The sequence below is a fragment of the Trichomonas vaginalis genome, chromosome V (genome assembly GCF_026262505.1).
Source record: "Trichomonas vaginalis G3 chromosome V, whole genome shotgun sequence".
NCBI lineage: Eukaryota > Parabasalia > Trichomonadida > Trichomonadidae > Trichomonas > Trichomonas vaginalis.
Window position 1 is genome coordinate 20,376,753 of NC_067207.1, and position 27,148 is coordinate 20,403,900.

The 27,148-nt window shown below is 34.1% G+C and overlaps 8 protein-coding genes and 3 pseudogenes across 11 annotated transcripts, besides 9 other annotated features; all 11 read left to right on the forward strand.

Annotated features, from left to right (window-relative positions):
- The first annotated feature begins 452 nt into the window (after positions 1–452).
- Positions 453–1,973: a mobile genetic element.
- Positions 1,974–3,196: 1,223 nt separating this feature from the next.
- Positions 3,197–3,475, forward strand: TVAGG3_0371700 (uncharacterized protein; the record flags this gene model as incomplete). Its single annotated transcript, XM_001299656.1, has 1 exon — positions 3,197–3,475. One exon carries the CDS (start codon positions 3,197–3,199, stop codon positions 3,473–3,475), a length of 279 nt encoding a protein of 92 aa, XP_001299657.1.
- Positions 3,476–5,006: 1,531 nt separating this feature from the next.
- Positions 5,007–5,075: a mobile genetic element.
- A 120-nt stretch (positions 5,076–5,195) lies between these two features.
- Positions 5,196–5,304: a mobile genetic element.
- A 141-nt stretch (positions 5,305–5,445) lies between these two features.
- Positions 5,446–5,554: a mobile genetic element.
- Positions 5,555–5,694: 140 nt separating this feature from the next.
- Positions 5,695–5,803: a mobile genetic element.
- A 141-nt stretch (positions 5,804–5,944) lies between these two features.
- Positions 5,945–6,053: a mobile genetic element.
- Positions 6,054–6,232: 179 nt separating this feature from the next.
- Positions 6,233–7,015, forward strand: TVAGG3_0371760 (uncharacterized protein; the record flags this gene model as incomplete). The annotated part of the gene is made up of 1 exon (XM_001286220.2): positions 6,233–7,015. The coding sequence occupies one exon, from the start codon at positions 6,233–6,235 to the stop codon at positions 7,013–7,015; it is 783 nt and encodes a 260-aa protein (XP_001286221.2).
- A 999-nt stretch (positions 7,016–8,014) lies between these two features.
- Positions 8,015–8,206: a mobile genetic element.
- A 1,454-nt stretch (positions 8,207–9,660) lies between these two features.
- Positions 9,661–9,690: a mobile genetic element.
- Positions 9,691–10,751: 1,061 nt separating this feature from the next.
- TVAGG3_0371790 (protein CBG20215-related family) lies at positions 10,752–12,152 on the forward strand (the record flags this gene model as incomplete). The annotated part of the gene is made up of 1 exon (XM_001299653.1): positions 10,752–12,152. One exon carries the CDS (start codon positions 10,752–10,754, stop codon positions 12,150–12,152), a length of 1,401 nt encoding a protein of 466 aa, XP_001299654.1.
- Positions 12,153–12,193: 41 nt separating this feature from the next.
- Positions 12,194–13,006, forward strand: TVAGG3_0371800 (ATP binding; the record flags this gene model as incomplete). The annotated part of the gene is made up of 1 exon (XM_001299652.1): positions 12,194–13,006. The coding sequence occupies one exon, from the start codon at positions 12,194–12,196 to the stop codon at positions 13,004–13,006; it is 813 nt and encodes a 270-aa protein (XP_001299653.1).
- Positions 13,007–14,797: 1,791 nt separating this feature from the next.
- On the forward strand, positions 14,798–15,124 carry TVAGG3_0371810 (positive regulation of cell cycle G2/M phase transition; the record flags this gene model as incomplete). The annotated part of the gene is made up of 1 exon (XM_051231796.1): positions 14,798–15,124. One exon carries the CDS (start codon positions 14,798–14,800, stop codon positions 15,122–15,124), a length of 327 nt encoding a protein of 108 aa, XP_051101526.1.
- Positions 15,125–18,463: 3,339 nt separating this feature from the next.
- TVAGG3_0371820 (uncharacterized protein) lies at positions 18,464–18,685 on the forward strand (the record flags this gene model as incomplete). Its single annotated transcript, XM_051231797.1, has 1 exon — positions 18,464–18,685. One exon carries the CDS (start codon positions 18,464–18,466, stop codon positions 18,683–18,685), a length of 222 nt encoding a protein of 73 aa, XP_051101527.1.
- An 870-nt stretch (positions 18,686–19,555) lies between these two features.
- Positions 19,556–27,148: part of a mobile genetic element that runs on past the window's edge.
- On the forward strand, positions 20,302–20,554 carry TVAGG3_0371840 (annotated as a pseudogene). The gene has a single exon. A coding segment is annotated over exon 1 (253 nt).
- TVAGG3_0371850 lies at positions 20,621–21,492 on the forward strand (annotated as a pseudogene). The gene has a single exon. A coding segment is annotated over exon 1 (872 nt).
- On the forward strand, positions 22,597–23,133 carry TVAGG3_0371860 (protein of unknown function, DUF4106 family; the record flags this gene model as incomplete). The annotated part of the gene is made up of 1 exon (XM_051231798.1): positions 22,597–23,133. One exon carries the CDS (start codon positions 22,597–22,599, stop codon positions 23,131–23,133), a length of 537 nt encoding a protein of 178 aa, XP_051101528.1.
- TVAGG3_0371870 lies at positions 24,202–25,195 on the forward strand (annotated as a pseudogene). The gene has a single exon. A coding segment is annotated over exon 1 (994 nt).
- Positions 26,616–27,020, forward strand: TVAGG3_0371880 (protein of unknown function, DUF4106 family; the record flags this gene model as incomplete). Its single annotated transcript, XM_051231799.1, has 1 exon — positions 26,616–27,020. A coding segment is annotated over one exon (405 nt), but the record flags the coding sequence as incomplete, so codon positions are not given.

Genomic DNA, 27,148 nt, shown 5'->3' on the forward strand with positions numbered 1-27,148 from the left:
ACATAGAGCTTAACAAGTACTTTGTGGAGTATCTTATAAGTGAAGAGTATGTAAGACCTTACTTCATGTTTGACAGCATGAATGAGGATGTTATTTCATGGTTAAAGAATATAAGCAATGTTTTCGGTAAGTACGTCATAGATGACAAAGGTCTTGTTGTATTTTATGAGACAGCAATACGAACACAGGAACTAATGGATATTATGCACTCAACAGCAAAGAAAGGATTTAGTACTATTGGCATGAATGAACATTGCAGGAATGACATATACAACCTATGCTCACGAAAGCCTTACACAAAAGCAATACAAATGATAGAACATAAGCGTCTAAGGTCAGCAAATGAAATCATTACTGTCAGTGGTTATGAAAGAACTGTTAGCAAAGATGAGTGGAAACAGCTATTCATATTAAGGAAGGACGTTGCTGAACTAGTTAAACCTGTTGCACAAACATTGTTTCAGATAAGACCAGCAATGACTAAGAACCCTTTGACCTTAGTCAATGAGACCATAGAGGTTGAAGATAATGACATGAAAGAACTAGGAATGAATGAGAGAAGTTGTGAAGGATGTTTGAGTCAAAACACATGGTTCTTCAGAGCTGTTAAGAAACTTAGTAAAGAACGACAGAAATATTTTATAGAGAAGTATTGCAAAGGATGTGTAAATGAATTGCTTGAAATAGAACTTAGAGACACTTTCACACTAAAGGACTTGAGAAGAAATAAGTACATGAGTGAAGAAGGTATTGACATAGTTAGTGTTATAAATGACTTAAGAAGATGTGTTGTCGTTATTGACGGAGCACGTATGACATATCTAGTGAAAGATTATGATGGAATACGAGACACAACAACACTTGTGTCAGTAGATAGCAAGGAATTCAATAAGCTCATGAAGAGTGTTTATGTAGGACGTATTGAGGAGAAGGATGTGAACGCACTGATGATTTATGAAGCGGGTCAGAACAAGAACTATCTTATGAAGTCAGGCATGAGATTCTTTGACGAAAGAGATGACATTTACAGCTATTTCAGAGGATATGAGTATGAGGTACTGAATGAAGTAGATGAGAACGTTATTGAAGGATATTTGAAACATGTTCACGATGTCATATGTAATGAGGATGAAGAGCTTTATGAGTATGTTTTGAACTGGTTCGCCTACATCGTTCAAAATCCTTGTGGAAAGACTGGAACAGTACTTTTGTTAATAGGAAAGCAAGGAACTGGTAAGAATGTACTTAGTAATGTTCTATGCGAGCTCATTAGCAAGTACGCCAACAATAATATAACGGCAATAGAGAATGTGGTTGGTAGATTCAATGCTGCTATTGAGAACATGAAGCTCATCGTATGCAATGAACTAAGCTCATGCGATACGTCTAAGGTCATGAACCACGACGCACTAAAGTCAATAGTAACAGAGACTCAGTTGGACTTAAATCAGAAGTGTCAGCCAGTAAGAAAGATAGAGAATGTTTGTAATATCATCATGATATCTAACAACTTCAACTCAGTAAAGATTGACAAAGACGACAGAAGATTTGTTGTCATTGACGTAAGCAGCAGATACAAAGGAAATTACGAATATTTCTCAAATCTCATTGAAAGCTTTAATGAAGAGTTTTATTCAAACTTACTGACGTACTTCATGAAGAAAGATTTAAGTGAATTTGATGTAAGGAAGATACCATTCACCAGGGCTAAACAAGAACTCATCGAAATGAACAAAACACCTTACCAAATGTTTTACGAGGAGTTTTATGAAAAGTTTGTATCCGGATGGAATTGTACAGAGTGCTACAGAAGATATAAAGAATTTGCGAAGGAAAATGAATTCTTTGCATGTAGTTCAAATGTATTTGGTGGCAAGATGAGAGAATTTGTGAAGAGAAGTAGAAAGCGAGACGGTTCTGCAAGAAGTTATATTTACGAAGCAAGTATGATCTTAGAAGGTCGTGGAAAGAAAGAAACAGTGAATTATGAGGAAGTGCTTGAAAAATTCATGGAGTACATGGGAAGCAATATAACATACAACAAAGACATATACAGTGAGTTTAAGTACTACTGTGAACAGCATGAGATTGAAGTAATGAGTAAAGGAGACTTTGAAACGCTTATGAAAGACAGTAAGGAGGTCATACATGAGAACAGTGATGAAATAGTTCATGAGAACAGTGATGAAATAGTTCATGAGAACAGTGTTGAAATAGTTCATGAGAACAGTGATGAAATAGTTCATGAGAACAGTGAGGAGGTCATACATGAGAACAGTGTTGAAATAGTTCATGATGTCGTTCGTGAAGAAGCCATTGCAACAAAGAATGAGATAAAGGATTTCATAGAACTTAACAAGGAGGAGTTTAAAGAAGGCTATGAGGTGAAAAGATGTGAAGAAGATTTCTTGGCGTATTTGAAGAAAAAGAGACTAAAGCCAATGGCTCAAAATAAGTTTCAATCGATGTTTGAAAAGAAACGTTTGAGCTATGGTGGTGTAAGAAGCACATATTACTTTGTTAAGAAGTGAGGACATTTATTTTTGTCGTTAGTGTTGGAGTTTGTGTTTGTTGTTAGCGTTTGTCATTTGTGCTGAGGTTAGTACTTGATGTTAGTGTTGGAGTTTGTGTTTGTTGTTAGTGTTTGTCATTTGTGCTGAGGTTAGTACTTGATGTTAGTGTTGGAGTTTGTGTTTGTTGTTAGTGAGAGAATAAATTAAATCATGAACTTTGCCATGGTCTCTGTCCCTAGTAGTTTTCATTAAGTTCTGGAAATAATGAAAGTCATAAACTTTGCCATGGTCTCTGTCCCTAGTAGTTTTCATTATCTCACAGAGTTAATGAAAGTCATACTTTCTATCAGATGAAGCATGCAGATGAACATAATGAAAGTTAGTGGGTTTGCCACGAGTTATGAATAAAATATTGGCATATTAGATGAGATAGCTGATGAAACAGATGAAGATAAATTAAATCTTGGACTTTGCCACACTCTGTCCCTAGTTCCTCAAAATCCTTGACAACGTTGCTTAGAAATTTTGGTTCAAAACCTCATCTGATTTTAATCTGTTATGCTACCTGTTAAGTTTCGCGAGATTATAAATGTCATGGAGTTATATAAAAAGGAGAGACAGCTAGGGACACTGGAAGTACTTGTAAGGCTATCTGTTAAGATTGCATGAAATACTAAAAAGTCATGAAATCCATTATCGCTGTGCTAGCTTCACCTTTGATTGAAATGACAAATAAAGTCACTGAAGCAATGAAACAAAAGTTTTTGGTAGAATACATTAAATCAGGAACTATTCCAGAAGGTTTTTACATTCATACTATGAAGGATGGTAGAGTTCAGTTTAGAAAGATAAAGCAACCATTAGATAAAGAAGGAATTTTGAGAAAGATTAAACTTCATGAGGACAACATTGCTGAACTTAAGAAGAAGTTAGAAGAGTTGGATAAAGGAAGAGAGTTATAAAGCAATGAATTCAATAGGGTGAAAAAACAGGTGAAAAAAGAGGTGAGATCTCACCACTTCACCTAAATTTATTTTTGTGCTATGTTTTCATACGTGTGGGGTGGTGATATCATTTATTTTTTATTTTATTTTTTAAAATTATTTTTATTTTATTTGGATGTAATGACAGAACAACAGCAACTCATACAAATCAAAACATATAACAAACATACATTTAAACATTTATTCTTCCTTCCTGAGCATAACATGTTCTTTCAAATACATCCGAGACCAGTTGACTTTTCATTGACTGTTTATAAAGATAGAAATAGTTATATCATTAAACCATACGATGACGAAGGTAAGTTATGTAAATTGTACGTTAAGAAGTTAGAGAAAGTTTATGGCTTCAAGTATGACTACAATAGGGTTAACACTGATGATGAAGATATTGAGGAAAATTTATGAGAACATTAGTGAAGTTGTTAGTGAGAACGATAGTGAGAACGTTTATTTTTTACATTAGTGAGTTCGTTAGTGAGGTGAAATTGTTGGCGGCTTTGTAAATATTTAAGGTTAAGTTAGTTTTTGCGTTCATATTGTAAAATATACGTTAACGGTTTTGTAAAGTGTCAAATTCACAAGTATTGGGTAAGGTGGAACGCAGTGCCACCATACCCAAGACTTGTATACTAACTAATGAAGCCAGCATTTAAAAGCTTCCTAGAGAGCTTCGCCAAATGGCTTAAAAATAAAGTCAATCGCGAACAGGGCATCAACTTTACAATCCCAGACATTGAGTTCACACGGCGCGGTGTCAGAGAGGCATTGATTACTTTAGGCAAAACAGACTCCTCTCGGGGCCTAAAGTTCTGCGAGGAATTCCGCATCTTCTCAATTTCCCTGGACTGCGGAACACACGGCAGCCGTCATGGTCTATTCTCTTGTGTGTGCAATCCAGGCAAAACAGATCGCCACCAATTCTTCGACACAACAATTTCGACTAATTGGACATACGAGAACTACCATACGTGGTTTGATTCTCTTAAGGTTAATAAAAAACACGTAGCTGGAGTAGTCGGAGATGGTTTGCCAGCCCAGGTTAAAGGACTCTGCCACTGGAGGCCAGAAGGAGCCCTTTTCCCTGGCTTACAAACCGTGTACATTCGTTGCCTTAACCACGTCTTGAACAATGCTATTGTCCACGCACGTAAGCAATGTCCATTGTTGAATGAACTGATGAATAGAGTTCACCAGATTATCATTATCTTTAAGAATCACGATATGAGAGCGAGATACAAGATCAGGGTTCCATCAATCCCGGAAACTCGCTGGCTCTACATATATGATACTCTGTTTTTCATCTTTGATAATCTGGAAACAATTAATACTGCTTTAAGAAGTGGAGATCTTCCACTATCCCTTTCCAGAGCTACACGTGAACAGTTACAATGGACACGTGATGGAATTCCTCCACTCTTTAAAGATGCTTTAATGATATTCAAGCCATTAAAGCAACTTCAATTATGGCTGGAATCCAACAAGTCCATGGGTGCTTATGTTATATACGAAAACGATAAAAACAGTTTGACAGAAAAGTGACAACTTTACGTGTCAAAAATATAAAAAGTGATATTTTATTCATCATTATCTTCTTCATAATTTATTTCATATTCTTCGTCTTACCAACAAAAGATGGGAATGTGAACAATTGCGGGCAATTTTTAGCCATTTTGGCTTGGAACTAGAGCCTGCGAGGTACATGGATAGTATCAGTACCTCACAGGCTCTAGTTCTCTATATGGCGCCGAGAAATTTTGGTGAAATGTGGTCGCATTTCACCAAAATTTTTTCGGCGCCATAGGATGAATTGGAGGGTGAGAGATATTATTTCATACAATACTACTCTCACCCTCCAATTCCCAGCCAAAATGGCTAAAAATTGCCCGCAATGTGAACAATTGCGGGCAATTTTTAGCCATTTTGGCTTGGAACTAGAGCCTGCGAGGTACATGGATAGTATCAGTACCTCACAGGCTCTAGTTCTCTATATGGCGCCGAGAAATTTTGGTGAAATGTGGTCGCATTTCACCAAAATTTTTTCGGCGCCATAGGATGAATTGGAGGGTGAGAGATATTATTTCATACAATACTACTCTCACCTCCAATTCCCAGCCAAAATGGCTAAAAATTGCCCGCAATGTGAACAATTGCGGGCAATTTTTAGCCATTTTGGCTTGGAACTAGAGCCTGCGAGGTACATGGATAGTATCAGTACCTCACAGGCTCTAGTTCTTTATATGGCGCCGAGAAATTTTGGTGAAATGTGGTCGCATTTCACCAAAATTTTTTCGGCGCCATAGGATGAATTGGAGGGTGAGAGATATTATTTCATACAATACTACTCTCACCCTCCAATTCCCAGCCAAAATGGCTAAAAATTGCCCGCAATGTGAACAATTGCGGGCAATTTTTAGCCATTTTGGCTTGGAACTAGAGCCTGCGAGGTACATGGATAGTATCAGTACCTCACAGGCTCTAGTTCTCTATATGGCGCCGAGAAATTTTGGTGAAATGTGGTCGCATTTCACCAAAATTTTTTCGGCGCCATAGGATGAATTGGAGGGTGAGAGATATTATTTCATACAATACTACTCTCACCCTCAATTTTAATTACTTAAACTCATTCTATTTTTTTGACATGTAAATGTCACTTTTACTGAGATCTGACACAATGTCAGATCTCTTTTTTTCGTATATAAGACTTATGCATTCCTGATGATACAACAGTGCCAAGGGATGTTGGATGAAATGGCAGGAAGATTAACGCCAGATGGTGAAGAGATTCTCCGATCAATCACTACAATATTCAAAAATGATATGAAAGAATATGGTAGAATTGATTTGCTTCGGTTTGCTTTCGGCTTTACACCGTTAGCAAGGAAGATCATCAGAGACAAGAAGGGTTTTGGAGGAAAGACAAACTATCCACCTATAATGCAGTTGAAAGATGTGCAAGTCCCAACGATTCCTTCCCTGAGGATCATCAATTGCGAGATCACATTTGAGAAACTCGGCGAAATCCTTGAAGAAGAACGAACAGAACGTGTTGACGAGGTAGCCGAGCATGATGAAGAGATCCAGCAAGCAGAAGAGGAACAAATGCTTAACGACGATCATGCAGCCGAAACAAATGCCGATGGTTCGAGGAATTCCTTGGTCTGGGATGTTGTAGATGAAGAGATAAAAGATCTATACACATTCATGATAACAATCCTCAGACAAAGAGCAATTGCCGAATCAACAGTTGATCCAACGATCAATAAAGACGATAGAGCCAAGGAATTGAGTGATGCTTCCGATTTCTTCATAGAGCAAGATGATTCCCATCTTATAAATGGTCATCATCTTGCTCAAAATGATGGCAAGTTTTGGTACATGAATGGCATAAAGCAACTAAAAGCAATAAGACCAATTGGAAAAAGGATGATGTCACTTTCGTGCAGTGAAGCAGATGTAGAACGTGTAATATCTGAATTGCGAAAGACAAAAATTCAATGACGATCATGCAAAGAAGATATGTAGCATGCGCTTCTTCATCAAGTTGAATGATGATCAATTTGATATTTGATTTTGTTTTTTTAATAAAATTTATTAAATAATTTGTTTTAAAAAGTATTATTTTTATTCGTAAAGATATTAGACAGAAGGTGGCCAGCCTAATGTCTATCAATCTTTAATATTAGTAGTAATTTCCCGCATTTCTGAATGATGATTGATTAGCTTTGTTGTTATTGATGTAAAACTGGATAAGTATTAAATAATTATTAATCTTGGCCAGGGGACTGCTGATGGCCAGTCAGCAGCGGCCACTCTGAATCATTATAATTATTTAATACCTAAATTGAGGTAAAAAGCAATAAGACTTGCCGAGCCTCAGGCCCCTACCTCATATAAATAGAATCACACTTTAGTGAATCAACATCTATAAGAATGAAGTGTTTTGAAGCTGAAATAATATTGAATAGAAATTAATTTTTTCTGAAATTTTGAATGAAATTATGGGAAATAAAAAAATTACTAAATATTGTATTCATACAAATATATATTTTTAAAGGAAAAATAGATGCTGATAGAAACGATGAAATTTTTGAAAACTTTACAATTAATTTATGTTCGTTAACCACAGAGCTTGCAATCCAAAGCTCACGTTAGAACAACAGAGTCATGAAGTCTCATACTAAGGGATATCCAACATATATTTTAATAATCTAATGTTTGTGACAAATATTCAACATAAAATTAAGTTTTCGTTTCGTTACAAGGCATTCATACTTTGGAGATATCATATTTAATGTACAGAAAAGTTAATATTAAACAATACATGCTAAAGAATTAATAAATAAGATAATAAAATAAATTTATACGTAATTACTTTCATTTAATATGCTTTATGCTGTATAATATTGATTAAGAGGCATTAAAAGGTTCCATAGTCTGCTTTTATAGGCAAGATTTTTGATAAAAATTTTAAATTTTGAAAAATGATGAGAAAAGGAAAAAAGGTAAATGAGAGCAAGAGGAGGAAAAAAAAGAAAAAGAAAAGAAAGGGAAGGGAAAAATAAAAGAAAGAAGGACATATAAAAATTTAGATGCGCATTCTTAATGCCGAGGCGGCTTGCCGCCGAGGCGCGATTTTTTTAGGCCTCTACGGTAACCCGGCAATGTTTTTTTAAATCTTGTACAGCCCTAATGAAGTTAATGAGAAATAAAAATTGAATAAATTATTTTGTCCGATACCATTTTTGAATGTGATTCAAAAATTTGACATGCCTCTCAAAAATTATTCACTCAAAAGCAGAATTGAAAGCATTGAAAATAAATTGAATGTATATGAGATTTTAATTTGCAAGCATAATTTCATCTATAATGTATTTTGCTCAATAATTTTATTCCTTATTCTTCGATAACTTTCAAAATAAATTGAATGAGGCCATTTTTGTTAACTAACTGTAGGTTCAAAAAAAGAAAATATATCAAGAAATAGTAGTATAGATTATTGTATTTCCCGATAAATTTTTGACATGAGTAGTTTAAGATAAAATTGCTCATAAGCATGTATATGTTAGAAGTTATTATATTATCCGAGCATTTTTAATCTCAAAATTCACTCACAAATTAATTTTCTTTTGTGAACAGATGAGATTTTGAAAGAAATGTTTGAGAGATGTTATGTCAATTGATCGGTCTCCCATCAAAATGAATTTTTGTATCGATATTATCCATAATACTATTAAAAAAAAAGAATATGAAATTAAATGGTCAATGATTTTCACATATATGTATTTATATTGAATAATGGTAAGTGCCCATCTTATCATAGCATTTTTGATTTTAAGATATAAACAATAGAAATTGAATTGCATTCAATGTCAATAACTATTCAATTTAAAAATATTAATATGTTTATTTGTATTATTATTAATATTAAAATCCTTAAATTTTATATTTATATAATTTTTCAAAGAAAAATTAGAAATAGCAATCTATATTTATTTATGCAACAAATGCACAAAAAAGTCATATAAAAAAATCTGAATATTCTCAGAAAAGTTGAATGGTTCTGGAAATATCTACTTCTTGTGCTATATGCAATAGAAATAACTCATTTTTTATTCAAAATATTGTTATTTTCGCTTTGTGAAGTTTACAAAAAAATACTCACAAATCTCATCTCATTGAAAAAATCCTCACAATTTTTATAAGCAAAAAATATGATGAATGCAAACTTCATATACCCTATGCAATATACTTACTTCTCACAGAAGCCACCAAGAAAGATGTTTTCTCCTCATGAAGATGTAATTATAGTCACCTTGGCAAACCAGCAAGAAAAGAAAGATTGGAAATATATTGCAAGTCATTTACCTGGTCGAACTCCGCGACAAGTGCGAGAAAGGTTTAGAAATCATCTAAGTCCTGGTCTCGAAAACGGTCCTTGGACAAGAGAGGAAGATGATTTATTAAGAAAATTATTCAAAGAATATGGTTCCAAATGGTCTTTGATATCGAGCTATTTTAAATCAAGATCTGACACAAATGTTAAGAACAGATGGAATTCAATTGCTAAAATGAGTTCAAAAATGAATTCTTTAAAGAAAACAGATGCATCATCCATTAAAAATGTGTCGGTAAAGCAATCGCAGGAGTAGGTGACAAAAGTGCATACTCTTAAACAACCGTCGGATTTCCGGGTGAAATCGTGACACACTTTCGTCTTTCGTAGGCAGTGGTGGTTGTTACAAAAGGTAACTTCGAATGTAGCGTGAAATCTGCAAAAAAAATTCTGAAATTTGAATTGAGAACACAAAAATTGAATAGTTTACGTCAATAAAAAAGAGAAAAATGAAGCCAATGTGTCTCGAACCTAGGACTTAGAGCAGCAATCCCACTGTTTATCAAATTACACTACATGCATCTCTCACTTCAGTGAATGAGATCAACTATATGATAACTTTTTCCCCATTATATTCTTGTGGAAAAGTGACAAATAGCAACTTTGACCCTCTCTCGCAATCGCAGACTACCCCTAAAGTTTCTACTCCAAATAATCCAGCAGAAGAAAAAAATAAATTAGAAGATTACTTGGAATTCGATGATGCTGATTTCATATTCTCTAGTTAATTTGAAAGCAAAAATTTATTTCATGTATTGTACAACCTACAGATTTCATAATCTGTGAATTTTGTAAATGTTTGTTATATTGCTAGAATAGTGAATTCATGTACAGACAGATAATTTTTTCATTATTTCCGAAAAATTGAATAAATATTATCTCATTTAAATCAAAGAAAATGATTATATTATCATTTTGCTAAATCATATAGAAAAATTAGAAATTAAAAGGAAAATATTCAATGAAGAGAGAGATATAAAAATTATTCTTAATTCGATATAAGAATTGCCTAACACATATCCACAAACTGCAATTAAAATATTTGGAGATGTATAGCATTAGAAATGCAGAGTTTATAATAATATACAAATAAAAAAAAACAGAAATCCCTTAGTAATTGAGAAATATATCAGTCAGCGGGGTTCGTTTACTTAATAATCATTGCATGTTTTAAAATTCTCCATGAATGCTTCCAAAACAGAAATGTTCTTTTGAAATTTACAAAGTAATTTGAAATCAATAACAATTTCCTAGCAAATAGCATTTGTTATGCTTAGTGAATGTCTTCAGATTCTATAGACTTTAGTAAAAATTCTGAACTTTACAAAATTTTACATTCCTATGTCGGCAGAAGAAACAGAAGAAGTTCAAACATGGCTAAAGCAAATATTAATGAAAGAAGGAGTTGAATTTGATGATCTAAAAACTGTTTTCAAGGATGGTGTTAACTTAATAAAGATGATTCATGCAATAACGGGAGAAACGATACCAATCAAAAAAGTAAATACGCGAATGTTGCAGTTTCAAAATCCCAATCTTGAGGCAGCTTTAAAATATCTTGAAGACAAAAAAATTATGGGCTTCAAAAATAGAATTACGAAAGAGGAAATATTTCAAGGAGAATTGAAGAAGATTGTTATCTTTTTGCATTTAATTACAAAGGAATTTCCATTAAATTCGGAGAATGAAAATTCAATTTCAAATAACGAACCTAAAGCAGAAGAAGCACATACCAATTCTGTAGATGAAGAAGAGGCAAGAAAGAAAGCTGAAGAAGAAGCAAGACTTAAAGCTGAAGAAGAAGCAAGACTCAAAGCTGAAGAAGAAGCTAGGAAGAAGGCTGAAGAAGAAGCAAGACTCAAAGCTGAAGAAGAAGCAAGACTTAAAGCTGAAGAAGAAGCTAGGAAGAAGGCTGAAGAAGAAGCAAGACTTAAAGCAGAAGAAGAAGCAATAAAGAAAGCCGAAGAAGAAGAAAGAAAGAAAGCTGAAGAAGAAGCAAGACTTAAAGCTGAAGAAGAAGCAAGACTTAAAGCCGAAGAAGAAGCTAGGAAGAAGGCTGAAGAAGAAGCAAGACTTAAAGCTGAAGAAGAAGCAAGACTTAAAGCTGAAGAAGAAGCAAGACTTAAAGCTGAAGAAGAAGCTAGGAAGAAGGCTGAAGAAGAAGCAAGACTTAAAGCTGAAGAAGAAGCTAGGAAGAAAGCAGAAGAAGCAATAAAGAAAGCCGAAGAAGAAGAAAGAAAGAAAGCTGAAGAAGAAGCAAGAAAGAAGGCTGAAGAAGAAGCAAGAAAGAAAGCTGAAAAAGAAGCCAGAAAGAAGAAAGCTGAAGAAGAAGCTAAAAAGAAGAAAGCTGAAGAAGAGAGAATCAAGGCAGAACAAGAAAGAAAGAAACTTGAAAATTCCAAAGAGTCCGAAGAAAAACAAGCCGAAAATAACACACAAACAACAGAACAAGTTAATACTCCTCCAACCAGTCTTAAAGATGAAACTGTCAAAGGAGCCGAGCACTCATCACATGTATCGACAGAAAAGAGAGAAATTGGTGAATTACCTGCAGTTTGTGTCGATAACGGAAATAGACAAATCAAACAGGTCTTTCCAACTCAATGCTTCCTCAAATTGCTGTCACATCATGCATTGCAAAACCACGTAATGCTTTTGGATTCCTCAAAGCGTTCGCAAGAATTTCTGATGTCCTTGTTGGAGAAAGAGCTTTCAATGCAGGAAATGATTTCGATATCTTAACTCCTTTCAGTGATGGCCACATTACATCTTTCGACGACTTAATGACACTCTACAAGGAAGTCTTCAAGAATATAAGTACAGAAGCTTTCTTAACAGAAAGAAAAAGAAGAAAATTGGCTGATATTTATTTCAACACATTGAATTCATCAGCAATTTTCACTTCTTCTGGCGGTTATTTCGCTTCCGTTGCAAGTTCCAATCCTAACTCATTAGTCATTGATATTGGAGCAAGCTCAGGCACAGTACAAGCTGTTCTTGATGGTGTTACATGCAAGAACTCTGTGAAAAGAATGAAATTCGGAGGCGGCCAAATTTCCTTAAATTTGATGAAACAAATTTTTGGAGATTCGCCAACACGAGCATCTACATATGCTATAGAAGGTATCAAGAGGAAGTACTGCTATGTTTCAACCAATTTCGATGAAGAAATCAAAACTTTTTCACAAAGTGATATTATTGATGTTGGAGATGCCGGAAAAGTATTTATCACAAGTGAAAGAATTAAGGCCCCTGAAGTTTTATTTAATCCGAAATTAATTGGCTCGGACGATGAGTCAATTATCCAAACAATCAAAAGTTCTTTGAATTCACTTTCTGAAGACGATCGAAATAAGGTTCTCCAAAATGTTGTTTTGAGTGGAGGAACGACAAACATGCCAGGATTCAAGGAACGATTGGAAAAGGAGCTCAAAGAATATCGCAATATTAGATTTTATGGTTCAGCAGATAATGAATTTGCTGCTTTCCGCGGATGCGTAACTCTAGCAATGAAAGATGAGTTTCCATGGTTATGCGTCACAAAGCAGGAATACGAAGAATTTGGAGATAACATTCTATCAAGATTTGAAATTTAATAATGACAATTAAAGAAATTGGAATTCCAAATCGAATATTTATATTACTCATGGAATAAAGGATATTTTTATTAAAAAGAGTTTCAAGCATTCGATCATAAGAAATAAAAAGAAAACGAAAAAGAATTTTCTGAAGTACCGAAAACTTAAGTTTTGATAATAAGGTATAAAAAGATTTGATTGATTATGGTGAATGGATATATCTGAACAATACCTCAAAATATTATGAAGATAATGAAATGTTAAAAACTAACCCATAGAAAAAATTGAAGTATGTAAAAATGATTAGAATTGCTAAATATATAAATAAATTAATGTTACGTTGTTGCGAAGTTTTGTGAAGGGAGATATTTGAATTAACAAAGTTTATTATTAATAGATAGTACTCCATTTATCATTTACTAAATTGTTTTCAGAAAAAGTATAGCTTGAAAATAGAATTGAAAGCAAAAATCTTTCAATATAATTTAGTATAGCTAGAGTAATATTGTAATATTATCATTATTGGGAATTTGAATAGAGCTTTTGAGAGAATAGATTTTGTGAAGAATTGAGATTCAATTGAAATTAAGTGAGAATCAAATGCCATTTACTCGGTCCAAAATACAAAAATGATACTAATGAGCTTGTTGTAGAATTCAGTTTTGATTGGAAGAATAAAACTTTTTATTTAATGATATAATTATACAATTAATAGCAAAACAATGAATATTAAAGATAAAAAATTTGGTCGTCTTAAATTGAAAGACTCTCAACTTTGTGATCCTTCAATTTATTAATCATTAAAAGATTAAATATAAATACAATAGATAATCTCAGTACTTTAAAGTAAGGATTTTTCATTAAAACAGTTAACTCTATTGCCAATTTAACAGGCTTATCAAAATCGACTGAATGTTATGTATCTACTTATACAATCATAATTTCATATAAAAAGAATCATGATTATGATTTAAATTCATTTTCTGGTGTTTTCAATTGGATAATGAAAAGTCTTTATTTTAATTTACGCCAGTAGTTATGATCACCATCACTATTACTTTTTATTATAATCACAATTTGTTAACACTTTTTTATTTCTGATTTATGTAAACTATACAAAAAATTACGTAAAGTATTTAAAATTTTCAATCCTTTTTCAAATATTTATGTAAAATTCTCAACCTATTCTTCTCAATAAAAAAAATCATATAAAAGCACCACTGAGTTCATGGCCGCTTCTCTTCCCTTCCCGATCATGAACTTACCTATTCCTAACTTTCTTGATTTTGACGATGATATTAAAGATGCTTCCCGTTTTAGGTTAATGGTGCTAGTTGAAAAGTGATTAAGTCTGATCGGGCGAGTTACTGTTGTGTGGAAGGAGCAGAACGATACGATTCGCCTCCAGGTGATGTTGATGATTGAATGTTTCGCGTGTGACTGTATTGTTCCGTTGTGCGAAGTATGGTACTAGTGATCGTGTTGCTTACTGCTGACAGGAAGCTTTAACTGATAATAGTCTCCGATGAGAAGATTGTTGTTTATTACACCGTCGGAGATGACGACACTTAATCCTTTGTCTGGGACGATTGTGTTAGTTGCACGTATGCATTTGAGATTCTACAGTTTAGAGTGTCACGAAATTGGGTCAGATATTTCACGTAGACGTGAAATAATGATTGGGGGCGAGCTATTGATCTGTCAGTTAGGTTACGTGTGGTGACAGTGGACGTGATAGCATGAGAAGAAATGTAAGTATGTGTTATAGATAGTACCGAAAGCACCATTGTATGCGCGTTATAGTGAGGTTTGTGGGACGGTGGGCCTCGATCAGCACGTGGCACTTTTACTCCACGAAGTATGGCCATCGATGCTCGAGATACTTACCCTATCCACATCGTGGCTACACCAGGCTATTATTCTATCCGGTACGCCATGATCTGGTGTTTCCCTTGGAACACTAATACAAAAGATGTACTTCCTAAGAAAATCAAGTGCAAGGAATTAAAATTTATGATAGAGCATCCAGAACATTACCTTTTTGATCACTTGTTAATTATTGATTGTCGTTTTGCATATGAACATAATGGCGGACACATAGGTAGTCAGCACACAAAAATGATTGAACAGCCCTAGCCGGTTTATTTAATCTAGCTTGAATAAATACATAAATTTCGAAACACCATTGGTGTTGTAACTTTTATAATCTTTGCGAATTTTCACAGGATCGCGGACCCAGATTTCTTAACCTATTCCGTGAATATGATAGGAAAGTCAACGAATATCCAAAACTTTCTTTACCATATATTTCCTCCTCGAAGGAGGCTATAATCGATTTTATACAGAATGCAAAGAATTGTGCCATGGTGGTTACACTGCCATGCGTGACAAAAAATTTGTATCAAGCGGTGAATTAAAGAGAAATAATCTATAAGTATTAAGTTATCCAATTCACCGCTAATCATAGATTCTCAAGCACTTCTCTAAGTGCTTTGAAGCATAGTAGACATGCAGCTAGTAATGGAGGATTCCCTGTTTCCATGGTTCCTCAAGCGATGTCTCAAGAAACAATGACATTCTTCTGAATGTATTTAATACCATTTATTGATTTTGTATTACTATTAGTTTTTATCTTTGTTTTAAGAAAATATCTTAGATTCCAATCAAAATGCTTAATTCTGGTTGAAATGTAATCAAAATTCATCCAACGTTTATATGATTACGCATAGGTTAATATACAATACTTGCAGCCATAATCCAAAAAAACATTGAGAAATTATTGGATGTTTTTGGAGCATATAAGATCTCCTAACTAATAAAAACGCGTTTTTTGAAGTAAATCTATCAACAAATGACTATTTATAATGAATACATATATTTTTGCGGTTCACTAGATTGATTTCATAACCTTCTAATTTATTTTTTTTTATTATCCGATTTTCAAAGATATAATTTTACTTTCTTGAATTTTTATCCTTTCAAAACTATTTTTTTGACGATAAAAAACCTGCAAATCATTTTAAAATTTTAAAACATAAAATGTTGTGTATAAAAATTACTCAGGCTATATCTTTAATAAAAAAATATACACTGATATTACTTAAATTTCTTTCTAGCATCCAAAGAAATAAACATTAACATCATAGTTCTTGTCATCGCAAATAAACAATTAAAGGAATGATGACACAAACGAATTCATCTGTTGTTTAGTATTTTATGCATCGCTTAATGAGACTTAAATCCAAACTCCATTTCTATAACAAATATAAATTTAATCATTAGGTCGTTATCCGCAACAACAATTTTTTTAACCACACAGTATTTCCTGTAATAATGATTCCATCAAGTGCATTTATTTAGACATAGGTTGATTATCATAAATTCATCATATTAATGGATCATATTAACAAGAATTCCATAATTGATAAAAATTTCATTGGATAAACAAGAGTTATTTATTTAGAGTGCACAACTTTTCTAACCTCATAAATTTGGTTCTTATTTTATGTTATTCAAATTAGTTATATGATTTTCCCCTATCAATAATTCTTACATTGAATTACATAACATGCCTGCAAGATTTTAGCTATATTTTATAAGGAGTTATTAGGAATGATATAATTCATTTTCTATTAGATTAGATTTAGTGATATCTGCATAAGTTTGGTGATGAATGGATAAAATCATGAAACATTATATTGATTAAAATAGACTTACAAGAGAAACGAATATTTCTAGGATTCATATAGAAATATAATGGACCCACCAACATTTGTTGAATCAAAACTTCTGATTCAATATTATCAACATTTATCAGAATGGTGCTAATCAAATCTAAGATCTGGCATGAATCCAAAAAAAAAAAAAAAAAAAAAAAAAAAAAGGTAGTGGGGCTTCCAGGGGCTGCGCCCCTTCTAGCCCCTAAGAAATTTTGCCCAAGACCCAAGAGGAGGACCGAACCCCAGCCGACCAGCCGTGACTTTTTTTGTAGAGCACTCAAAATAGTATAACTTTTGTCGGACAAGTAAGGGTCTATCGTCGCTACAGAAAAGTTACGGGCGTTCCAAGGAAGTATACTTTGAGAAGCCTTTCCCCCTTATAGAATGAGATAGGACGGTTATTTTACAAAACTGACAACACTTTGACCGAGTAGGTTTTTTTGTGCTGAACAAAAAGTGTCAATAAAACATCTGTTCAAAAAACCGTTTTTTAACTCACTTAAAATGCCACGTAAGCTACGTAAGAATATACGTAAGAGGAAGGGAGCATTGAAACATCCAATAGTAAAACTGACACCACAACAACAGTTGCAACAAACAAATGATGAATGACCCCACTATGTTGCAACAAATGTCAAGCAACCCTATGCTTTTAAAGCCGAGTTATTGGTGCACAGAGTGGAGTTTAAAGAGCGGCACTTTTAGCGAAAAATGGCAGGCTATGTGGAGCTGCACGACGGAACAGCTTATAACCCTCAAAGTCAAATGAATTTGAGTTCACTCAAAAATCAAATAACAGATGTCAAAAAGTCAAACATAGACATACAAGAAACAAATAAGTGAAAACGAAAAGAACTAGAATATGACAGACACACAAAGAAACTCAATGAGTTAAACGTAGAGAAAAAGAAAGAAAGAAAGAACAACTGAAGAACTAAGTACAGAGGAATATGCGAAAAAAAGTGTCAGAAAAAGCAGCAGAAAGTAGCAAAAAAATGGAACAAGATGTTATAAAATTTGAAAAAACCATACTACTCAATATAAAGTACTGAAAGATGAGAAATAAAATCAAAAAAGCCTGAAGACAATATATGGATAGAGATGATATAAAAAAGAAGTTGAACAAATGTAAAGGCAGAAAAACTTTTACAGTTGCAAAACAAACCGTACAGTATGAAAACTTAGCACAAAAAGTAAAAATAACGAACGCAGCCATGCAAAAGGCAATGAAAAGCGCAGAATATATAAAAGCTAAATATGACTGGTTAGTGCCCAAGCCAACGCCAAAAGGACAGCCCAACTTATTGGGTCAATAAGGACAAAATACAAGCGGTATGAAGACAGTTCAAATGAAGCTTTAATGAATGCCGACTTTTAAGACGCCTTTCGAAGCTCTTCATAGTAAGGTGAAACTAGTGAACGACTTCTCATCTGGAAATGAAACTGAAGTCTGAAGGTTTCGACAACGAGTTAAGAGAAGTAGCACAAAATTATGACGAAAATAACAGATGCAGCAACGAGACAGGCAGTTTCAAAGTGCCTATGACGCCGTTTGAGCAAACTGTTTGTGAAAGTCAAGAAAAAGAGTTACAACAGACCAAAACAGACCTAGTAAATGCGTTCTTAAGAACGAAAAGTCAGGTAGGACATTATGCTGCAGATGAACATATGTGCCAGCTGGTGGAACTTATATACCACAAACCCTCCAAGAGAAGCACCCTGCCACCAGGACTACCTAAAACATTTCCATCGTCACATGGACACAGACACAGGCATGCAAAAACCAACACAACAACCAACACACAACCAACAGTTCAAAACACTGCACCACAACCAACAGTTCAAAACACTGCACCACAACCAACAGTTGAAAACACTGCACCACAACCAACCAGTTCAAAACACTGCACCACAACCAACAGTTCAAAACACTGCACAGCAACAACCACACCAGAGCAAGGACATTAAAAAGAAGTAGAGAACAAGGAAACCAAGAATTCTTAAAATGCTTAAGGAAAATTATGGTTACCCAGATACTCTTGACTTGTAGTGAACAGATATAAAGAAGCTATTAGAAAGTTCAAGGAAGGAAATACTGACCCGAACCTAATTCTAGCTTTATGGTTCAGCAGCCAAACTGGCAACTTATAATTTTCAAACTGGAAATAACAAGCTCGCAAAGGATATGATTATTAGCATATCATCCAAATTGACATGGATGAATTTACTCCGAGATATTTGATGTCAGAGCTAAATGACAATTCAACTTTCGTCATGAAACGCGTAAAAAAATAGAGACGGAACGAAAGAACAAAAGCTTATGAATGCGGATGACGTAGATAGGGAAATTGTTGAAAACGGTCTCGGAATATATGAAATGCCAGCAGATGAGGTACAAGAAAACTCCACAGGAAGAACTAGTTCAGATACAACCAGACATGGAAGAAATAGTTTCAGCAACAACAGCTAGAAGAGCCTGAAGGAAACGAAAACAAGTCCCTCCTTTGGAAACTAACCTCACAGAACTAGATGAAGATTTGGAACAGCCGAAAAATCTTGACCCTCAACAAGAGTATGCGGAGAATATGGAATATTTCCAAGAGTCTAAAAAAAATTCGGCTGACATAGTAGAAAGAATATCGAAAATGTTTGCCGACATACAAAAGACTCCAACACAGATGAAAATATTCAGCATAGAATGGAAGCACTGAAAGAAAATGTACACAAATACAACAACCCTTTTTACTTACGAGCATTTAACGTTCAATCTTCGGATGAACTCGGTGAAAATAAAAGGTTAAATTTCAAGAAAACATATAGAAATGAAACATTGTTTAAAGTTCATTCAGAACCTAACCAAGATGGAAACAAACCTACTTTTGTTTCTGCAGACGATGGAACTACAATGAGATGGGGTCATAAAGCTAACCCGGATAGGTGGTTCATAAACTTACAACCTCAATTCCAAGAAGTTGTAGACGCAATGGAAGTCAATGGTGAACCAGATATAGCTGGTATTTTAAGCGCGGCTTTAATGCCATTGAAAGATATGAAACATGCAGATATTTTGGACCAGTATGAAATGAACATGGCTGATGGAAATATAACACCTGACGTTCTAGAACATTTATCTCAAAGAACTACACAGAACCATAAAGATGGTATATTTGGTGAAGAGTTTAGAAAGAAAGTTAGGGAGACAGAAGAAGAGAACCTATTGTACATGACCTTGCAAATGAAAGTTTGCAAAATGTCATAAAAACTTACTTTGCAGACAATGAAATGAGAAGGGATGAATATTTAAGAAAAACTCAAATGGACAGTACCAAATGAAATGTTAGTATTGAAAAACATGTTCCTTGACAAAATAAAACCAACTACAGAAATAAACGACGCAAGACTGAAAGATTGGGTATAAAGCTTTCCCATTCACAAAAGATATAGTTGGTAACATGGAAAGAAAACCAGAATGGCTACAAAAACATATATTTGGAAACGAGCATATTCCATATGGACAGGCACTGTTTGAAGAGCTTGAACCGGAAACTCAGGAAAGAGTCATGCAAACAATACGCGAAGACTCAAATACAAACTATGACAAAACTCTTTCTAGGATATAGGTTACCTGAGATGGGCGACCAGAGCCCAAAGGCAAAAAGGACATGGGAAATTTACAACATACTAGGTGAACATGAGCAAAATGCAACAACTTAAAGCAGAGGGCAAGTTACCAAAAGCGACACCAGAAGAAGAGAAGAGTAGAACAAAGGAAAGTAGTGAAGAACAAAGTGAAAGTAGTGCAATGAAGGAAAAAGAAGAGTTAAAAACTCAGTCAGGAAGAAAGTAAAGCTTGGTCCAGTGGGTTCTATTATGACATATAAATCCAACTATTCTATATTTTTACTCATATGAAATGTACGCCGCTCAGAATATAACGCCAACAGTTTTGGATGCTATGAATGGAAATGTTTCCGAATGGTATAACGAATGCGACAATGCCATTAGAAGGTCAGAAATAGTTCCTGGAACTTACGAATATACAACTGCTGTTTCTTATGGAAACGTAGGTGAGTTTGGAGAAGGTTCTTCAACAACAGTAGATATTGCTTGCGACAGGTTTCATATATTTCTATTGACAACTCTTTCTTATACGGAACAAGACATTGAAATAAAACCTTCTGCCAAGTTGTCTGACAAGAAAGGTTGCAATGGAATTTTCTATGTCGGATACCAATATGCTCCAGAAGTTTTCATGGGATATAAGATATATTCTAACTCTGACTTAGTTCAAACAGTAACATGGGCAAACTATGAATGGTTCGCTTTGAGAAACTCAGTACAACCACAAGCTAGAGAACAAACAGACCAGTATGCAACTATTGAGAAAATAAGAAGACTTGACCCTAACGTTCCAGGAGTTTATGTTAACCTTTCTGGACAACTGCAGCAGCAGTAACCAAAGTAAAACTGAAACTTAGAGTTCCTTTGTCATCTTTCCTCATCTTCAGGTTTTTAAGATACTTGCCAAACTGGGCAGGAAAAATTTCTATCGAACTTACTCCAAGCAAAAATAACTTAGTCATTGCACCAACACAAGACCCATTCACTCTTACAGAAGTAGTGGGAACAAATAAAATGTCATTCGCCGACTTTTGCAAAAACAAAGTTGACTTAGACTTTGGTTTCTCAAACCTCAACACTGAAGTAAACTATTATTTCAATGCTGCTGGAGATGCTTGGGACCCAGTTAAGTTCACATGCGAAAATTTGAATGCAAGAGAATAGAAAGCAGACTTGCAGTCTATATGTTGGACCCAGATATTTCAAATGCTTTAGCTGCCAAATATATTGCAGTTCCACTTATGTTCCCTATACACCAAATATCTGTCAAAGACTTTGCAGGTGAAGTTGGAAACCAAAGTGCTGACCCAGGTGCAAGAACAGATATTGCTTTAACAACTGCAATGAAACATGCAGATACTATGTTTGTACTGTTCAGACGAACTATAAATGACTATTCTTGTTTCTACAACCCTGGTATTAAATATCATATAAACATAGATGGCAAATATTATCCAAGAGAAGAATATTCTACAGTTGAGGATATGAGGTCATACAACTTGACATTAGATGCTATGAACTTTAACAACAACTTCACAACAACCATTAACCCTGAAATGCAAAGTTCTATTATGCCATATGTGAAAGTATGGACTCATACAGGAGGTCAAAAAACTCAATATACAAATGGAGACCGTTCAAACTTTTGGCTTGGCATTCCATTTGCTGACTCAGAAGACTTTATGGGTGGTATTTCAACTGTTGGTACAGTTCAAATACAATATACTGGTGACAGAGACGGTCCAGATGAATTGAAGCAAAGAAGTTTACAAAACCAATAGCACTTTTCACGGAAGATGCTCTTTTGAAGATTCGTTCGATGAAACCTGCTGGGCTCCTCAGATTGGCATAACGACAGCTTCCATCGAGCAGATTTTGGCAGCAGGTCAGTAAGTTGTTCTTGAACTGACTTCTCTCCGTCAAATATTGACAGTACGCCAGTTTTGACATAAATTGTATTATAAACTTACCTTTAGAAATATCGGTCAGTTTTGTTGTTATATTTTTGTCTGCTTCAAGAACTTTCACCATTTCAGTTATACCAACTTTCTTTGCTTTATGAAAATATTTTGGTTCAGCAAAGACTGCTATTCTATAACATTTTCCATTGTTTGTATAAAGAACTATTCTGTCAATGAACTTGTATTGTTTGTGTGTGTAAACTTTGTTTTGCTTCAATTCGAAGAGATACTCAAATACGTCCATCTTTTTATTCTAAGTAAAATGTCATTTCCGAAAAATAGAAGCGTAAGTGTTTCAAAAGGTTTAATGGCGATGGCAGATGTGAAGTTAAATTCACCAACTCAAACAAACAGTCAAAGTGTTGTTGTCAATGTCAAAGAAAGAGATGTTGAAGTGGGGAAACCATACGAAGACGAAGATGGTATAACAATAGTTCCTGTAAAAGAACAACCAACATACCCTGAAGTTAGCAGAGACTTAAGTTCTGTTGCAGATATTCGAAACGACTACCAACAACTTAAAGACAAACTTAAAACTCAGGAGAAGATTTGTCAAGCTTTAGGTATAATGTTAAACTTGGTCGAACACAACCCTGTAAAAGTGAACTCATATGTCATCGCACCTCATGAAGTTTTGAAAGAACTATTGAAACTTTTGACAGAGGCAGACGATATAAACATCAAAGAAATAGAACCCGACATTGCTTGCTGTGGTGTTTCATATAATGTCATTGACAAGATATACGTTATGAAAGGAGGTGAAACGTTGAACTTAAAATATAGTTTCCCAGACGTCATAAAAATATTTGACGACCACAACATTTCATTAAAATTTACTTGCTAAGTAAATGGCAGAAGACATAGTGGTTTATACTATTACGACTAAAAACCCTGAGTCATATAATTCTATAACAACAAACTTACAAAGTCCTCAAGGACGATATTGTAAACTAACCTTAAACACAATGACGACTAAAGCCTGTTTTGCTCTTTTGACACCAGAAGACTTTGTTGTTGTGAATGGTAAAAAATACTCCTTTGAAGATACTTACTCAGATATACCACCAACAGGTTTTGTTGACTTATTTAATACTTTAAGGACGGATGTAACATGTGCTGCAACTAGAGCAGGTTTCATTATGTTTGGATGTCCGACTGAGTTTAGTATAAACGATATGAGCTATAATACAAAACTTATATCTGGTTTTTACTACCAACAGTTTCCTATAACAGGAAAAGGTGTCATACAAGGAATGTCTATTCCATTGACATTAAGCACACCAATCTTATATATTGTTTCAAACTTAGGTTCAAAGTGTTATTCGAATGTCGACAGAAACTATTATGACCAAAAGATACTTATGCGTATAAACAACACTTTCTCTGCTGGTTTGCCTATTGTTCATTCGAATGCAGAATTTTCAACCTTAGTGAACTCAAACACTTTAGCAAGTATAACGTTAACTTAGTTGACGCAAACTTTGTTCCTGTAAAACTTTTATGTCCTATGTATTTGTCAATGACGGCAGAAAGTTTCGAATTGGAAGATGCAACTGGTGAAAGTATTGTATTACAAGAACAACTTCAACAACAAATAGCTCAAGAACAACAAATGCAACAAATGCAACAACAAAGTCAAGAATAAAAAAAATATTTTTTTTATTTTTATAAAAATGTACAGAATAGATGTTTCAGATTTTTATGACTTCCAAGCGTTCAGAAATATGTGTCCATTTCGAGACTATAACAAAGCAGTCGAGAATTTGAAACGTTTAGTCATTTATGTGACTCTGCCCCAGAATGTTATGTCATGAAAGAATGGGATGTTGTCTTTAACAAACCTAAAGCGACAATAGTTTCAGAACAAGAATGTAGACAGAAACTTAAGAAAATAAAAGTCGTACAAGTTGGCATGAAGATGTTAGATGCTTGGGATATCTTATTGTCAAAGTTAGAAGATTTTTCAGTTCGGTATAAAGTTCTATACACCTTCTCCAAACTTCTATTCTATCTTCACTGGATATAAATATGAACAAGTAGAATGGAAAGAAAATATTATAGAAGCTTGGTTAGACCATGTCAAAGAAATTATATGCAATGGAAACGAAAGAGTCTATGAGTATATCTTATGTTGGTTTGCAAACATCTTACAACATCCAAGTGCTAAAAATGAAACTGCTCTCATTATAATTGGAAAACAAGGAACTGGTAAGAACACTTTCTTTACAGATATTTTATGCAAACTGTTAGAAGGCTATTCGAACCCGAATATGACAAACTTAGAAAACATCTGCGGTAAATTTAACTCTTCAATAGAGAATATGAAACTTATAGTATGTAACGAACTTCAAAGTATAGATACAACAAAAGTTTTGAACTCAGATGCTTTGAAGAGTCTTATAACAGACAAAGTTGGAGTTGTTGAAAGAAAATATAAAGACCAAAGAGTTTGTGAAAATGTTGCAAATTTCATCATGGTTTCAAACAATGCTGTTCCGATGAAGTTAGAAAGTTCTGACAGAAGATATGTAGTTGTCAGAACGTCAGATTCTCATATGCAAGATACAGAATATTTTGACGACTTAGCAGAAACTTTGACATCTGACTTTTACAACCACTTGTTCTCATATTTCATGACATTAGATATTTCAAAGTTCAATCCAAGACAAATTCCACATACCGAAGAGAGACAAACATTGTTAGAAGCAAACAAGAGTGTATATGAACTGTTCATAGATGAAACTGACTTTGAGTGTTTAGATGAAAGGTCATTGTACGATTCGTATAAACAATATTGTCAAGAATATGGTTATATGACAGCGTCTAAACGAACATTCTTGGCAAATGTCAAAAGTCTTTTAGACGTACAGAATGGTGTATATACAAAGAAAAATTTTTCTGAGTAAATTTTAAAAAAAATATTTTTTTATCCGATAGAAAAGATGACGAAATTCATCTCAGTAAACAAGTACATGTCAGGACTTAAAGAAGAACTAGACCCATTCACATATTTGAATGTTTACTTCTACCATTTTGAAAAGTCTCATTCAGCAAAGTTTGGAACATCGAACCAGTTAAGTTTGCTATTGTGACTAAAAATGGTGCGAAATTTGAAGACTTAGACATAGAAGGTTTGTTAGCAGTCAAAAAAATTTTGACAGAAGGTTCTCAAACCTTAAAGAAGGCAAAGCATACAAACTTGTTATACCTTATGAACCAAAGAAAGCAGACGACTATGAATATTATGAGTCTAAGATAGTTGAAGTTCAAGGTAAATTGGGTAAAAAGATTTTAGAGTCTAAGCCAGTGTTTGCTCCTAAAGAGGAAGAGAACATTGACATTGACCCAGAAATGTTCTAAAAATAAAATTTTATTTTTACATGTCAAATTTCTTTTTCTCTGGAACTGGTTCAGGTTCTTTCTTCTCTTCTTCTACTTTTTCTCTTCTTTTCTTTCTTCTTCTTCTCTGGTGGAGTTATGTCAAACTTCTCGAACCATATTTTTGTAAAAGTCTTTGTCCTTTAATAGCTCTTCTATTCTGTTTTCTATTTCATCTTCAAGAACAGCGCATGTGTCTTCTTTGCATTCTAAGAAGTTTTGTTGGACTTCATCTTCCAAGAGGCGTCATCTCTGTCAACAAGTCTGTCATTGACAAATTTTAAGACTTCTCTGCTTAATGTTTTATGGTTCTTGTCATATTCCCAGAAACAGAACTTTAGAACAAATTCACCTTTCTTGTTTACACTATGTAAGATTTTATGGTCGACAGATGTTTTGCTGTCGAAAAGCTTGTCTCGAATATAGATAGCGAAATCGCTAGACATTTTCTAAAAGATAAAAATTTTAATTTTTCTAAAAATATGTTAGAAAAAAAGTTTGCTGACATTGACAAAAAAATTTGAGAATGTTTTAAATAAGAACAAGAGGAAGTTGGAAAATGCTCAGATAAAACCCATACATGACAAGTTCCTATTTGCTCAGAATGGTATAACAGGTCTAATTGCACCACCTGGGTCGGGTAAGACTTTCACTTATCTTAAAATGGCTGCACAACAACAAGAACTAGATGAGAAGAACCCATTCTATGAGTTAGTTCATTTGTAGTACTTCTGGTCAATTTGACCAAACCGTCAATTCGTTCAAAGATATTATAAAAAGTCTAAGTTAGTATGTATAAAGGATACTGAGTTGTTAGATTGGATAAAGAAGTACCAAAGAAGAGTTTTGAAGTACAATGCTATAAATGAGTATATAAATTCTAAGTTTAAAGACCCAAATGAGGAAATGCAGAGAATATTAGAGAAGAAACACTTCAGAAACAAACAGAAAGAGATAGAATACATTTCGAAGAAATTGCAATCTTACGATTGGAAGACTTACCCTCATAGATGTCTTCTTATCTTAGATGACTTTGCTTCTCATCCTTTGTTAAAGAACAGAGAACAAGACATGTGTCGAATTCTTAAGAAGCTCAGACACTTTAACATCTCAGTTGTCATTTGTGTACAGACAGCAAAGAGTTTAAGTAAGGATGTTAAAAGAATACTTACTGACATTGTACTTTTCCCCGGATTGTCCGAAGACGATTTCATGGAACTTATGAAAGAGTCCATGGCAGGTAAGTTTGACAGACATGAACTATGGGAGAAGTACAAAGTCATACAAGACCCTCATACTTCTTTCAGAATTCATATCTACGCGAACAAAGTTCAAATTGTAAAAAGTCAATAAAAATAAATGGTTCATTTACTCTGCTTGTTTGAAGTTGTCAAAATACTCTGTTATTTTTCACGATTTTCATGAGTTTTAGGCTAGACCGGTAAAAGTCGGTCTAGAGAAATTTCACGATTTTCATACGG